The 14,593-nt window shown below is 43.1% G+C and overlaps 1 protein-coding gene across 4 annotated transcripts in view; it reads left to right on the forward strand.

The window, feature by feature from the left end:
* The window catches only part of BEND5 (BEN domain containing 5), a 907,022-nt gene that overhangs the window by 688,240 nt on the left and 204,189 nt on the right, over positions 1–14,593 (forward strand). For 2 of the 4 annotated variants that reach the window (XM_064665265.1, XM_064665266.1), the window contains exon 7: positions 770–859. The exons of the other annotated variants lie outside the window; for them this stretch is intronic. In XM_064665265.1, coding sequence (XP_064521335.1) covers positions 770–859 — 90 coding nt within the window. The remainder of the gene's footprint in view (positions 1–769; positions 860–14,593) is intronic. 4 annotated transcript variants of the gene reach the window in all.

The following is a 14,593-nucleotide window of genomic DNA, read 5'->3' on the forward strand; positions in this document are numbered from 1 at the left end:
TCTCACAGAGAAAAGATGCTGCTTGACCCATGTAGTTTAAGGCTGAAGAAAGTGGCCAAAGTGGTGTGGTTTCAGTACTTAGGGATTAACCTATATTAAGTTCAGTATAGTTGGGATCTAAATCTCCCTTCCACCTATCTGTAATTTGATTGGGACATGGCACATTTTTGTGCCGTCACTGGAGAAGGTTGCTGGATTTAATCCTGGCCTGTTTTCCATATGTTATTTATTTTTGAACTTTTCTTTCAGTCAGGGCAGATGCAGTCCCAAATAGTTACCAGATTTTTGAAAAATAGCCTCCAAATCCTCCAGAGCAAAGCCTAATAAATGTAATTTGTAGCACTTTACTGTTGCTTGGTGCTGTTAAGGCTTGTACCAAGTGTAATGCAGGGTGCAATGGGCTTTGCCTTGTCGCTGGACCCCCACAGCTATTCCTGTGGCCCCAGGGGGACATTTATCACAGGTGAGAGCAGTTAAACTCGCTGTAGTAAATCTTGGTTTTTAAAAAAAGAGCCAAATTTGTTGTTTCAGGTTTGGCTCCACGTCATTAGTTTTGCAGCCCGTGTGCACTCTGCTGTATGGCCTGGCATGGAGACCTGGTCTCTCTGCCTCTTTTGGTTACAGACTGTGCCTATTTATAACATATGAGCAATTTTAATGAAAGGGTGTGCTTTGAAAATTAACAGTCCTTTGTTGCTACATCTGGGTCTGAGTTTAAGGATCTTTATTTCTCTTTTTCCCCTCTGCCCCCTGCCCCCTTCTTCTGCAGCAAACCTGTGTCCAGGGGCTGAACAGAAAGTGGTGTTCATCACTGCACGGGTCCATCCAGGGGAAACACCATCTTCCTTCGTCTGCCAAGGTGAGTGTCTGCACGGAGGTGGCAGATCTGGTGGGATCTGCTTTCCAACTGATACATGTATTTGGTTTGGATAGCTTTGACTGTGATAGAAGCCTGAGCTCACATGACGGATTTTCCCATAGTGAAATGAAGTACTGGACTTTTTAACCTTTTGTAACTGAAGTATAGTTAACTTCTAACCCCTTGGAAATAAAGCATACATCAAGAATTATTTTTGGGACCAACAAAAATCATGTGACGTACCTAATGTCAAAGTGATGTATCCAATATTGTGCTTCAAAGACCAGACACAGGAACTGAACTGGTATAAACTGGACTAGTGATCTGGCTATTAACAGAGATGGCAGAGAGCATGCACAACAGGGGAAGTTCAGGAGTTTAACCAAGAGGAAGACCTTGAGCCTTCATCTGAAGACCCTCTGGGTGATAACATGCATGCACAAGGAGGCAGAAACCATGCAAATGAGTTCTGGGAAATAATTAGCTTAAACCTGCTCATTCCATGAAATATAATGAATACATATACTGTGAGTGAATATAATATGCATACACTGTTTCGACAAGTGCACATGTTAGGAGGAGACATCCCCTGTGCTACCTGGTGCCTCAGCAAGGAATACCTGGTTTGTGACACTTGGTGGTCATTGAGTGTCTTCGCTTGAACAGTGAGGGTATTGGCATAATCTCTCATCTAATATCCAGCTACCTGTCTTTTTTGAGGCAATAGGAATAGATTATGTCCAAGTCTCGTGAATGTTTGCTGAACTCGGTCAGAACTGGGCTCGGACACTATTTGGGAAGAATTGACACAATGTGATGACATAAGGCTCCTTTTCTTAGTAAAATGGACTGGAAAAGCTCTGGGATTGGTTCTGTGTTAATTCTTTATGCTTTCCTGCTGGCTTCTAATTCCAGCTTCTTTTCCGCCACAAAGCAGTGACCCTAGTTCTCCAACAGAATTCCAAGAGGCCTCTCTTTGTCTGAAGCTGCTGCTCCGAGGAGCGCAGCAACCAGTGGCTGACAGCTGTTTGCCGCACAGAGCATTCCTGCTAAAAATAGAAAGCAAAATGCCCAGCTTGTATTCATAAAGAGTTGTAAATCTCAGGCTCGTGGGTACAAATAAATAAATAACCCTGGCACGCATTGACATAACTTCATTGCACAGGTCTGAAAAGCTGCACTTATGTGTGTGGCTGTCTGCAGTGGTCAGGTGTTGATGGAGTAAATCAACAAGGGCAGGGGCAATTTGCTAATTCACTGCAGCAGCTCGGACCGGGCCCTGCCGGGCCGATGAGTTGCATCAATCAAGCACATGCAGAATTTATTACATTGTCTGCTCATAGTGCCACAGACTGGTTTGCCACTGGCCCTGTTGGTACCTAAAGACCTCGGTGGGAAAGGTCTGGCACAGGTTCATGGTCTTCTCCGTGCGCTCCTCATCCTGGCAAGGTCCTGTGTCTGGCACCTCTCTGAGGCAAAAGGTCAACAGCTGTCACTTCTGCTGCCCTGGCCCCGTGGGCTAGCAGGACACTCAGCCTCTTCTTGTTGGCCTGTGGAGTAGCAAAGGTAAAACCCTTCCTTTAGTAAAACAGTGCTTCAGACTGAGAGCAGGGAAACTCAATGAGTTTCCCATCTCCTGCGGTGCCATAGTCAATGCAGGGCATTATGGCACACATGATGTTTGCTAATGAATATGGATTTTTAATTGGCTGCTTTGATTCTGTTTGTGGCTGCTGGCATAGCCCTGTGAAATGAAAGCTGAGGCGTGCTGCTGAGGTGGTACTTTGTAAATGATGTTATTTTATTTTGATAATGGAGAGTTTATTCAAAAGGGAAATGAAAAAAAAAAGGGAATGTGTAAAAGCAGGTGGCATGCTTAGCCTGATGAAACAACTAGATAGAAGTCATGCTCTGATTGTCTCAGAGAAACTTTGTATTTTGTAGGGAAAAAACACCCCAAACAAAAAGAGAGCGGGAAAGATAAGAAAAATTAATTGGGAGGTATCAGTTTTGGAGAAGCTCATCAGGAACTTGCTGTGGCTGCAGTTATAAGGCATGCTTGACTCGTTTGGAAATGCATAGATCCATAGGCACTGAACTCTGCAGGGCACTGAGCCATTCTGCCCAGTGCAGACCAAACTGCCTCGTGTGCATAATCAGTGTCAAGACAAGTAGAAATGTCAGCCATTTCAAGGCCACTGCAGCATCGTTTCTAGCACTGCCAAATGTGAAATTGGGTGCTTGCTCCATCTTTGGAAACTTCTATGTGGGAGAGTCAAAAGAAGGGATAAAAAAAACATTCGTTTGGCAGTCAAGTGAGGGCACACTTAGGGATTTTATTTCTGGAGTCTTGGGAAGCTTTTTGGCATATATAGGTGTTGCAGATTTTATATCCAGATGCCAGCTCAGTGCATATGGAACATGTCAGGATTTTTTTTTTTTATTAGTGGAGAGATTTCTTCTTGCATGTTTGATTATGCTCACCACCTGAAGTATTAAGATATGGAAGCTAAGATTCCTCAGAAGCAAGCAGCCTCTCACATTTGGAAGAGCAGAACTGTGACTGCCCAGGCCTGGAGAATCAGTCCATAGGGGAATAGATAATGAGTTACAAGCTTTATTTACTATTCTTGTTCTTCATTTTTTTCCAGTTGATGTTGGATTGTATTCAGTTCAGGCTCTGTCTTCCCCTTTAAAGCCCTTAGATAATAACTGACTCCTTATTCATTTTTCTACCTGTCTTTGAGCTAGCCAGGTCTCTTCCTGACCTCTTTAGCCTTCTCTCTGCCAAGGGATACAAAGCTATGTAGTCCAAACACCAGCTTCCTGGGGCCTGACAGAAGCTACCTGTTACATCCTCCATTTTTTTGATTAGACAAGGTCCCCGAGAAGCAGGTTGTCTTGCCTTAGTACATCAGGATATGCTTGGTCCTGTCTACTGGTCCTTTGTCCTCCACTTTTCCCACATATCATAAATCTAGGCAAGGATCTTTGTGTTACTTTAGGAAAAAAATGTAAAGTCGTCTCCCCGTTCAGAGCTGCATTGTTTCTACGTCGTCCTTCTTCATGTTCCACTATGAAGAATCCACTGAAAACTGAATTTTGGATACAAATACCCTGCATTCCTGCAAACGTGCAAGTGTTATAAACTTGGATACACATTTCTGTCTCCTTCCAGCTGTGGAGTGCTTGCAGCAGTAGCCAGACTTCCCTAGAATCATCAGGCACCTCACTCAGCAGTTAAAAACAAGTGCTATAATATTTCACACATGGTGCAGCTGCTGAGCTGTAGTTCAGTTCCTTAAAAGGCAGACAAAACACTGGAGGGCCTCTTCATAAAAAGATGGATTAAGAACCTTTTGTTTCCATTTTGGTCTTTTAAGAGTTATTACAGTGCTTCAGGTTAGCCTTTTTAGGAAGTTTTCCTGATGGTTCTTAAGTTGTTGTGAAGTTCAGGGACAGAAATGGAGAGTCAATCACCAGAGAGTATATTCCCATGAGTACCCTTCATATCCAAAGGTAGGATGGTGTTTCTACTCCTCACACAGTGATGGTCACCATGAGCACTGATGCTTGTTTCACTTTTGGGGATGAATAAGCAGGAGTAGCACTCAGGATAAAGAGGATTTGTTTTCAGTTTGCTCTTATAGACCATTTTCTAACTGGTCTATAATCACTGCTGCTCCTGGAGGGCTTTTATAGTCAGCACAAAGCAGTGCAAAAATTCATCTTACAGCTTGAACTCATTTCTCATGGGCTGTTCATATTTCTGAGGGATTTTTCTCAACTTGTGGTTTTAAATTCTTTTCCTTTTTTTTAGATATTTCCCATAATTTTCCTTCCCCACAGTACCTTTATTTAAGAAAATGTATACTATTTTCTCTTTCACTCTGTGCTGTTAAGGCAAGTAAACTTACTCTTACAGGTAGGGTCAAATGTCAGGTAATACATATAAATGTATGTAGTGTGCACCAATATGTGTGTGTAAAATCTGTGCAGGCCCCTACCCTCTGAACACTGATCATAAGCCAGCTTTCAAAAGCCTTGGATTTTATCCAAGATATGTTAATAGGAGTATTCCCCCCTACACTCTTACCCCCAATGTTCTTATAATCTTATTTTCCTTCCTGAGGTTGCCAGATTTTATCTTTTTTTTTTTCATGGTAGAAAAGCAACTGTCTCTCACTATCATGTGCTTGTAAAGTTGTAGGAGACACTGTGACTACTATGTTTAAGTTTATCCTTTATGCTTTGGCTTTTGCCAGCAGTCAGTAATAGCAAGCTTAAGCATGTCTAGATGTACCAAGACAGGTACTTCACTCATTGATTTAACATGTTCTGTTAGTAGGATGTCATTTGTTGTCTTTTGAACACATTTGCCAATGTGGCATTCAGCGTGGCATCTAAATGCAAAAATGAAAATTTGTACCCTAAGCCTCTAATATCGTTTTCCAGGCTGGGAGCCCAGAATGGAAGACCCAGAGCAAGACAGGAGGGAGAGGGATCCCACAGCTGGGTTTGCAGATGCTGAGCATCTCATGCTAAGTGTAATTTGACCTGGAGCTGACCTTGAAGCTTATGGGCTGAATAGGGAACAGCCATTAAAATAAAATATAAGGAAAATAGACACCTGGGACTCTTATCCATAAGAAATAGAGCAAAAGTTACTTTTCAATCAATCTTCTTTCTTTATAGCTGCTTAAATGTATGCTTCTCCTTGCTTCACCTCAAATCAGATAATATGAAATGAAGAAACAGACTACACTGGGCAATCTCTTGCTTTTCTGTTTACATTCTTGGTCTGTGTTTTTAACTCCCATCCTCTTGCCAGAGGGCAGGAAAAAAGAATCTGAAAACCTTTGTACAAATTTTGATTCTACGTTTAAAGAATGGGGTAGAGGGGGACAAACTGGCTGAAAAGAAGTCTCCACCAGCTGTTTCCTGAGTCCTGTTGTTCTAGCTCACTGAGCTACTGGTTAACTGAACTTGCTCTCTGTGTGACCAAGGTGCTCCAGGTGCTATGAAGGGTTTTATTCCTGGACAGATTCCACAATGGCCTCTTAAAACTGGTGGCAGTTTTCTAGTTCACTTCATGGAGGCAGTGCCTTCAAATTCTTTGCATTTGATCCTGCAGGAACCCTGAAGGAATTAGTAAGAGAGCCAAGCTCCTATAACATGAAGAGTGTGACTTGAGTGGAGGCTTTTTTTTTTTTTTGTGGCTTTTTGCTTGTTTTGTTATTTGTTTGGGGGGTTTTGTGGTTTTTATTCCTTGAGGGAAAAGCAGTTATAAGTGTGAGAAGAACCATTTTGAAGCCTGTTGCTCCTACATGGAATTTACCCAACCTCTGTTGTTTTTTATAAAGAAAGAGGAGGAATAAACTATTAGGGTTAAAAGCTGCTTTTCTTTTTCTTTCATTAAGTATAAATCTTTTGATCATTAGTGATAGTAACTTAAAGACAAGACAAGTTTTAAATGCGAGAATAAATGCAGCTAATGAAGCCTTTAAATGTGAAAAGGACTTTTCTGAAATAACAGAGGTGATGGCCTTGCTTACCTGTTTCCAGGATATAAATTCTCCTAAGGAAAAGGAGTTGTAGATTTTCTAAAGAGTTCTGTAGGCATTGGTATGGGATGCTTTTAGTAACAGTAGCTGTACAGGAGAAAAAACACTGAACCTAGAAATTGCCTGTTGCAGTGACGATCAAGCCCTTAAGAAGCTTAAGAACATCATCTGCCAGACTTCATATCAGGCTGAATGTGCATTTGAATAAATGCATGGTTTGCATCAGTTCTGATCTCTCTTTATCTGTTGTGTTCTTCCTTCTAGCAAGCCAATTCACCTTCAATTCCAAGCTATATTTCCTACCAGAGGAGGAAACAAAATAGGATTCCATATGGAGTGGGAATCTTATACGTGCATGTTTGTTATATTACTGTCAAGTCTCACTTCTGTCTTCTCTGCCCAATGCAAGAGTCTGGAAACAAACTCTTATGCTGTCCTGGCTACTTCTAGACTCCAAGTGAATGCCTCCATATGTATAAAGGCTTAGTCTGTAGTTCAGCTTTGGCTGTGCTTGCAGTGCATCTCTGGATGCAGGAGGGTGCTCTGCCTTGGCCATGCAGCAGGACTTGTGAGGGCTCTCTGGTGCAAGACTGCCCTTTGTGGGAGCCCTTTCCAGTGTTTCTGTTTGTGGGCTGCATTGCTAATACTGAAGAGAAAGGAATTAAATAGATGCTCCCCTTTAGGGGTGTTTTATACTCTCTTGGCACCTCAAAGGTATAAAGACAAAAAGCTTCCATTCCCTTTCAATATTTATTGTATCCTATGCAAATGTCTTCTGGCTGCAATCCATAGGAAAATGCATCTGCTCTTGCAGAGTTCCACCCTAGAGGTGACTGCTCTTGGTCAAAAAAAAGAGTAGAATCTTTCTATAAAATGAACGGTTTTGTGCACACAGGGATGTGCATAAATTGTGTCAGGAGAGGATGGGGAGCACTCCTGTTCTTTTTAGGGGCAGCTTAGCACTTGGAAGCAGTGAGGGAACATGGTGAACAGGAGCTGCAATTTACAGTCTCCTTTCCAGGAGTTCAGGAAAATAAATGATAAGAAGCAAACTAAGGCAGCAGAATTCAACAGCCCAAACATAAAATGAGCTTCAGGGCTCTCTTAAAATTGTTAAATTGCATTCATCCTTCTCACTAAGTTGTGGGTTTTTTTTCTTTAAATGCACAGCTTCTAAGCTTTAATACAAAGGGAAACACACTCTTCCTTGACTTCTAAAGCAACATGAAAAACACTGTTGTCCATCCCTTGTAAATCTCCTGGATGAGATTTTAGTGTGAAGTATCCCAGGAGAGAGAAAGGTTGTTCTGAGAATAATAAAACATCAATATTGGAGTAATGGAAATAAAAGCTCCTTTTAAAATTGTGTTGATGTAAATAGAGTGTTAGAGGAATTCCTGCTAACCAGTGTGACATCAGCTGTTACAAGACTGGGTTTGAATCAATTCACTGTGGTGTCAGGAAGGTATGAGAGGTTATACACCTGCTTTCCTGAGCTGGAGGAAAGTCATAATGAGTTTAAATTTCTCTGGCTATAGAGTTATGTGATTCATTCTCTTACCACGTATGCCTTCTGGATGTGCCAGGGAACTCCTGCACAGAAGAGAAGAAGGTGTGATGGTGGCAGGGTGGGCAGGGGGACTGTGCAGGGGTTGAGAAATCTGCAGAACTCTGGAGACCTGAGCCGTCTCCAAGGGAGGAATTGTGTCATCTCTGGGGAAGGCTGTTGTGTGGCTGAGACAGCCCTTTGCACCAACAGCAGAAGCTGCTGCTTCACCTCTTCCATTCAACCAGTAGCAGCCGGAACAGAAAATTGGTCTGGTCAGGCAGGCTCATGCCCCCAGCCTGGGCCTGTGTGCTCACCTTGCTGCTTCCAGTAGGAGGAATGGGATCAGCATTCACTTCTCATCCCTGGGACAACAAGGTCAATTTTGCGTGCACAGCTAAGAAATGTCAAGTGGCTTTGTTTGATTCAGTTTGCCCTTTGCCCAGAGCAGGCCTTTGACTACCTCTGCTTAACTAATCCTCCTTACAGTAATCAGAGAGCTAAAGGAGCCCTTGGTCTTCAAGAGGGAGAATTGAGAAAGGTTTCACTGTAGAACAGCAGGCGAGTTTGTTTTGTCTCCATGCGAGATTGCCCAATTAATCTCTTAAACATACTGGCTTTGCAATGTTTCCTGACTGCTCATACTTTTGGATAACATTAGCTGAAAGATCATTTCCTTCCAGCTCTAACCAACCTGCCTCTAAGGCAAAGCATATCATATTTGTAACAGCACACTGTGGCACTTTGCTGATGTCTGAGGATAGGAAAAAAGGAAAATATTGATTCACCTGAACTTCGTAGTCCCTTGGCTTTCCTTAATATGGCTTGTTTTTCCCCACAAGAAACTGCAGTCCAAGAGGATTATAAAGATGCTTATTCCTGTCTGCCCTGTTATCAGTTAGGTCAGGGCCCTTTTCTGCATCTATCCCTCTGGCAGCAAACCCTGCACTTCTAGGGAGCAGTATTACACCCATGCAACAGATCTTCTGAGGGCCAAGAGCATCCAGGGTAACCTGCATGCAGTTTTCCAAAACTGGACTTGGCATGCACTAGTCAAATAGTGCTGGAGTATCTGCTGCTTCTGGGGAAATCCCAGGCAGAAACCTTGAAGCCCAGCCCCAGTACAATTAGACCAGGTCATGAATATGCAAAACTCAGAACAAAACTGCAAAAACCACAGGAAGTTCGGGGTTATTTTGGGTCTCACTTGCATGGCTCGGTTGTTAATGATAGAGAAAGGGCTCCTAGTAAGTGACCATCACTGCTTTCAAGGAATCTAAGTTGTGAGATGAGCCCTTTCTGTAAGTGCAGCAGTGTGTGAGAGCTGTGCTGATCAAGCTGCAGGTCAGGATTCACAATTAGGAATCTGTTCTGGTTTTTATACTTCAAACGTTTTCCGTTCTCCTTCAGTAGTGTCCCAGCTCTTCCTCACAAGTGATATTAATCTTGCTGGTCTATTGTTTCCAGCTTCATCCTCTGACCCTTTGTTCTTTGCCTGCCCTGGCTGGGTTCAGCTGAATTGATTTTTTTTTTTGTTTTCATTTTGTTTTCAGTTCTTTTGTCTCTGAGGTGCCCTGCACTTGCCTCCTTGCTCCTTGTGCATCGCTCTAGCTGCTGCTCTGAGGAGTCACCATTCATGTGTGACTGGGACTTGGCCACTGGAAACTTTTCTTTGACATGAGGGCACTTGGATTAAATTCTTCCTCTGCCCCTGCACAGATTGCTCACATGCTCTGTGTGTGCCTGTTGCAAGGCATTGTGTACACGTTTATAAGAGGCAAGCCACCTCGACCTCTCCAGCTCACAGAGAAAAGGGCGTAAAGCTTGTTTGGAGGGCAAGAAAAAGAGAGTTGGGATGAAAGCAAACCTCTGCCCCAGACAACAGCCCTTTAGAGGCTGGCTTTGCTCTTTCGATGCAGTCCAGCTTCTCTGGACTCTGAGGATGGAGAAGAAGGGTAACAGGGCACATGTCCCAGCAAAAATGGGGCACATTCTTTACCAGTCCTGTTTAATTTTATCTAGGGAGAAATGTAGACACAAAGTGCTTTGCTGGGACCCTAATGTGTGGCAAGACAGGAAGAGTAGATTTGGGGTAGTCTTGAACAGTGGCACATGGCTCTCTTAAAATATCACCCTCCCCAGGCAGGCAGGTTCCTGATGTCTTACAGTTTCCAGATGTGCCCTATAGTGTTAGTTCAAGGGTTAAATCATGTATTACATGTTCAGCAAGTGGTAATACTTTCCTGGTATCCATGCCCTGTCTTAGAGGTTATGGGTTTTGTCTTTGCTGCTGCTAAATGTAGAAGATAATTGGAGATGGGTAAAAATTAATTAATTTGTATTTTTTTTTCTAATGACACAGGTTTCCAAAGAGTCCTTTACTTGAAATTTCATACGAGCTCACATTTATGTTTCTCCTGTTTTCCCTCTCTCTCCTTTTTTCTTGTTTTCCTACTTTTTTGTCACTTTATCACCGACTGAAAAAAAACAAAACAAGACATGGTAGGGGGGAGGGAAGGAACAAAGTAAGGTAGAAATCTGTGTTCAGGTTAAAAAGGAGGAAAGGGAAAGTCTGCAGGAATTTTTATGAAAAAGTTTCTTCAAAATTTTCAGCCAGTGGTACAGTGTATAGGCAAAATATTACAAAGTTGGATGTACTTTATGTTATTGGCAAGCATGAGACACATCTTTGGGTGACGACAGAACAGATGTGACACAGACAGGGACAACAGGGCAAGTTCTGTCTGGTTCACCAAGGTCTCCACCTACCCAAAAGGAGCTATTTCTAGCATTACTGAGAGATTTCAATTTTCATAGTTATTAAAGTTCTACTGCTTTGGTGTCTCTAGTATGAATGACACTAATCAGCACTGTGTCCTGTCCCCTTACAAACACTGGCATGTGGTGTCAGAACAGCCAAGAGGGAACAGGAGGGTGCCTAATTCCCTGCTACAGGAGAAGCCATTCAGCCTCACTGAGCTTTAACCATCTTCCATCAAAGGGAACATGATCTGTCAGAGAGTCAAGAGCAGCGCTGAAAAATGCTGTGACCCAGCCTTCTGCCATCTTTTAAAAGTTGGGTCTGTCGCTTAGTCCTTGGGAGAAGCAGGGCACAGAACTGGAAATATGTTGGAGCTGCCCTCCTAATTCACTGCAGGGAATTCACTGCCTGCCCTGGAGACAGCAGCAAGGAGGTGGCTGCCACCACACTCAGCTGACAGACCCCTGCAGTGGCTTGGAAATCACCCTTACCTTTGCAATGTGCCTACCTGTCTAGAATCTCAGTTTATCCAAAGTGCTCAGTGGCACCTTTCCCTTCTGATTTCTGTACCTTTCATGCAGTAAAAGAGGCTGTTTGTTAAAGTCAAATTTACCTTTAAGATGTTAGAATTCAGTCTGACTATTCAAGGTAGAAAGTTAGAGAGTCTTCGCCCCTGGTTACATGTGAACTCCAATTTTTCTTCCTGGCAATGTTCCTACTGGCCAAGGATATGAGGGAAATAGCACCTTGACATTAGCTTATGTGGTCACAGTGCTGCCAGAGTTTAAACCCATCACTGCAAAGTGCTCGGGGAGAGCTCCTGTCTGAGGGCTTGCTGGCACTTGAGAGTTCATTTGCATCTGAGGCAGGCTGTGAATGTAGAGTGCAACAGAACATTTCTCCAGCAATTCTTATTCTGGAACAAGAGCATCTTATTCCTTCTTAGTTTAATATGCTTCAAAGTAGGTTCTGTAATAAGACTGTCTCCAAACAGAATTCTTTAGGAAATGGTGGTTTGTTTTTTTTCTTCTTCCTAAAACAGCAACAACAAAACCTCTCAATCCTTAGAGGACTCCTGAAATTTATATCCTTCTGACTTTCTCCCTCATGCTCTTCAGATGGAAACATGTACTTTTATACTCTCCTGGAGAATTTCACTTCTTCACAAGGAGAGACATCAGTGGCTTGTGGTGGCCCTACTCATGTGAGGGAAGTTTGCACCCTGAATATTCCCTCTCCAGTGCTAATTACCATCACCTTTAGGATCTGCAGTGCAGCTCCATTTTCACAGCAAAATTTTCTCTGGAGCTGAGGTAGGGGCTTATGCCATATTCTACTGCTTAACAGCCAGGAGCACATCTGTACTGACAGGGAGTGACCCTAATTTATTTCTGTGGAGCTTGTTCTTGCCTGGATGTCATGCACTGTAAATAAAATAACAGATCCATCTCCACTGATGAGGGGCAGAGCAGAGCTTTTGCAATTTTCTTCCTCGTGTAGAGACATCGTCATTTTTTTATTCTTCTATAAGACAAAAAAATAAACCACAGGGGAAAAAAAAAAGCTTTTTCCTGCTGGAGCCTAGTGCAAGTAGCTATCCAGCAAGTCCCTTCCAGCACCACTGAATGTAACTTGCAGATACACAACTTTCATCTTTGATTCAAGGGGGGGAAGTTCAGATGCAGACAGTATTTTCTTGGCCATCAGGCCTTCCCTGAGGGTTAGGGTTTTGTTCAAAAAATCACTCCTTTTTTCTTTTTTTTTTTCTTTTCCCCTAGTCACCAGAAGTAGTTCAGGTGTTGTGTACAGTCCCTTCTTCCACTGCCTGTTGAGACTGAAGCTACAGACTTTGTTGTGCAAATTGACTTCCATGTTTCGTTTCCATTTTGACTATTCCTTGACACATTAGAACTGCTCAACCTCTACTCCCTTGCTATCCTGTATAAAGAGGGAAATGGATAAACATCTACTTTAGTGTCTCACATGCTTCTGTTTTGGTTCTGTGCTACTTTTAGACATCTTTGAGGGGCAAACCCAGAGCAAGCAGGAAGCTCACACTACCTTCAGGGGACAGGGAGCCACCTCTCAGGAAGAGCAAAGCAACTCTGGTGCCACTCTTGCCCTGCACATGACCAGAAGGTAACCACAGGAAAGTGTAAAGTAGCTCTTTTGAATTAACAGGATTCTCTCCCTCTGATTCTGGACCTGATGGTTGCCCATTTTAGGAGTGCTGGCTTACTGGGTGACACCAGCATTGCAAAGTGGCTGCAGACTTTGTGCCCTGCTTTGCCACTGGAGTCTTGCAGGTGCCTTTGCCTGGCTGGGAGCAGGCGAGCTGCCTTGTACCTTTTCAGTTGATTTGAACAGAAGGACAGGAAAATCCTATAAAAGTGGAGCAGTATAACCTGCAAACCTAGTAAAGTGGAAATCAATGAAGCAGCCAAAAGGTGCTATTATAGCTGGCTTAGTGTAAGTTTTCAGGTATTGGGAGTAACAAAGCAATCACGTTGTTTGTCCCCACAGGGGAAGTGCAGGTTCCTACCAGGACAAGCTGTCATTGTAATGATCTGGGGAATGTATGGATGTGCCATCTTCATATATGAATGGCAAAGCCACATCTTCAGTACAAGTGAACAGCTGAGGTTCAGTCTGGAGGAGTGGACACCTCAGCTCTTCTTTTGAGTGGACTAAACTTAGCTGAAGCACAGGGAAGAATTCCTTTCAGCTTGCATTCCCACTTTGTTCTGAGTCCTGTACCTGTATCTTCTTGAAAGACCCAGATTGTTAAGGTACCACGTCACCTGTGAGGGCATCCCATATGCTCTTTCTCTGTTCCAGCAGGACATGTTCTACTTTCACACTGGCAGTGGGTTGCAGCAGGACTCTTTCTAGCTGAGTAGCCCACTTCTGATGTGGCCAATAGCAAAGGTCTACAGGTTGTTAAAGGTAAAGGCAAATTAATAGAGATACTCCCAATATACTCTGGCAACACTCCAGAGCTGAAGGAAACTGGGAAGGATAGTTGTGAATGGATGACGTTCTGCAGGGCCCCTCTTTTCTGATTCAAACCTATTGCTTCTGGGTCTCTGCTTGACTGAGCAACATGTTTGCAGATGTTGGAAACCATTTTTAGAAGGCGTTTAAAAATACATATTTTTCATTTCTTTCCTAGCATTATTTATATAATGCCCTTTTCCTTTTTCACTGTATATTAGATTTTCATATGTAAATGTATTCTCCATTTCCCTCCAGAGTAATTCACCTTTTGCCTTCCTGGCTTACAACACATTCTGTGCTTGGTTAATCTATCCATCTTCAGACTTTTGTAGTTCTTATTGCTACCACAGTTAATACTGTAAGACTCAGAGCACAGTGTAGCTGCTGCTTGTGCTCAGTGTACCTGCAAAACAGCACTATATGGCAAGCCCCGAGGCAGGTGTTAGGAAAAACTAGTCCAGCCCTCTGTTCCTAGTGCCCACCTTTGTTGAACTAAGCACACTGAAAGCCCAAAGGTTCCTTATGCCCAGAGAAAGGCACTGCTGCCAGATTGTGAAAGATTGTGCCAGGTTCTGGGCATAAAGGGAGTGCTCAAAGTCCCAGGGAGATGATTCAGCAAAAGACTTGAAGGGAGAAGGGTCTTCATCATTGGCTATTCCTTGCAAGTTTTAGTGGTTTCCCAAGTAGAACTAAGTCTGCATAGTCCCTCCCGTGTCCATCAAAGTTTATTTTTATCACTTTTATAGCTCCACTGGGAATCTTTTCCCTGGTGCAGGCAACTTTGGAAACTTTACACTTGTGGTGCAGTCTCCTTGCTGGCCCCAGAAAGGTTTCTGACCTCCACGTGTCCAGTTGTCATGATGGGG

This window comes from Pseudopipra pipra, chromosome 9, assembly GCF_036250125.1.
Source record: "Pseudopipra pipra isolate bDixPip1 chromosome 9, bDixPip1.hap1, whole genome shotgun sequence".
NCBI classification, from domain to species: Eukaryota; Metazoa; Chordata; class Aves; order Passeriformes; family Pipridae; genus Pseudopipra; species Pseudopipra pipra.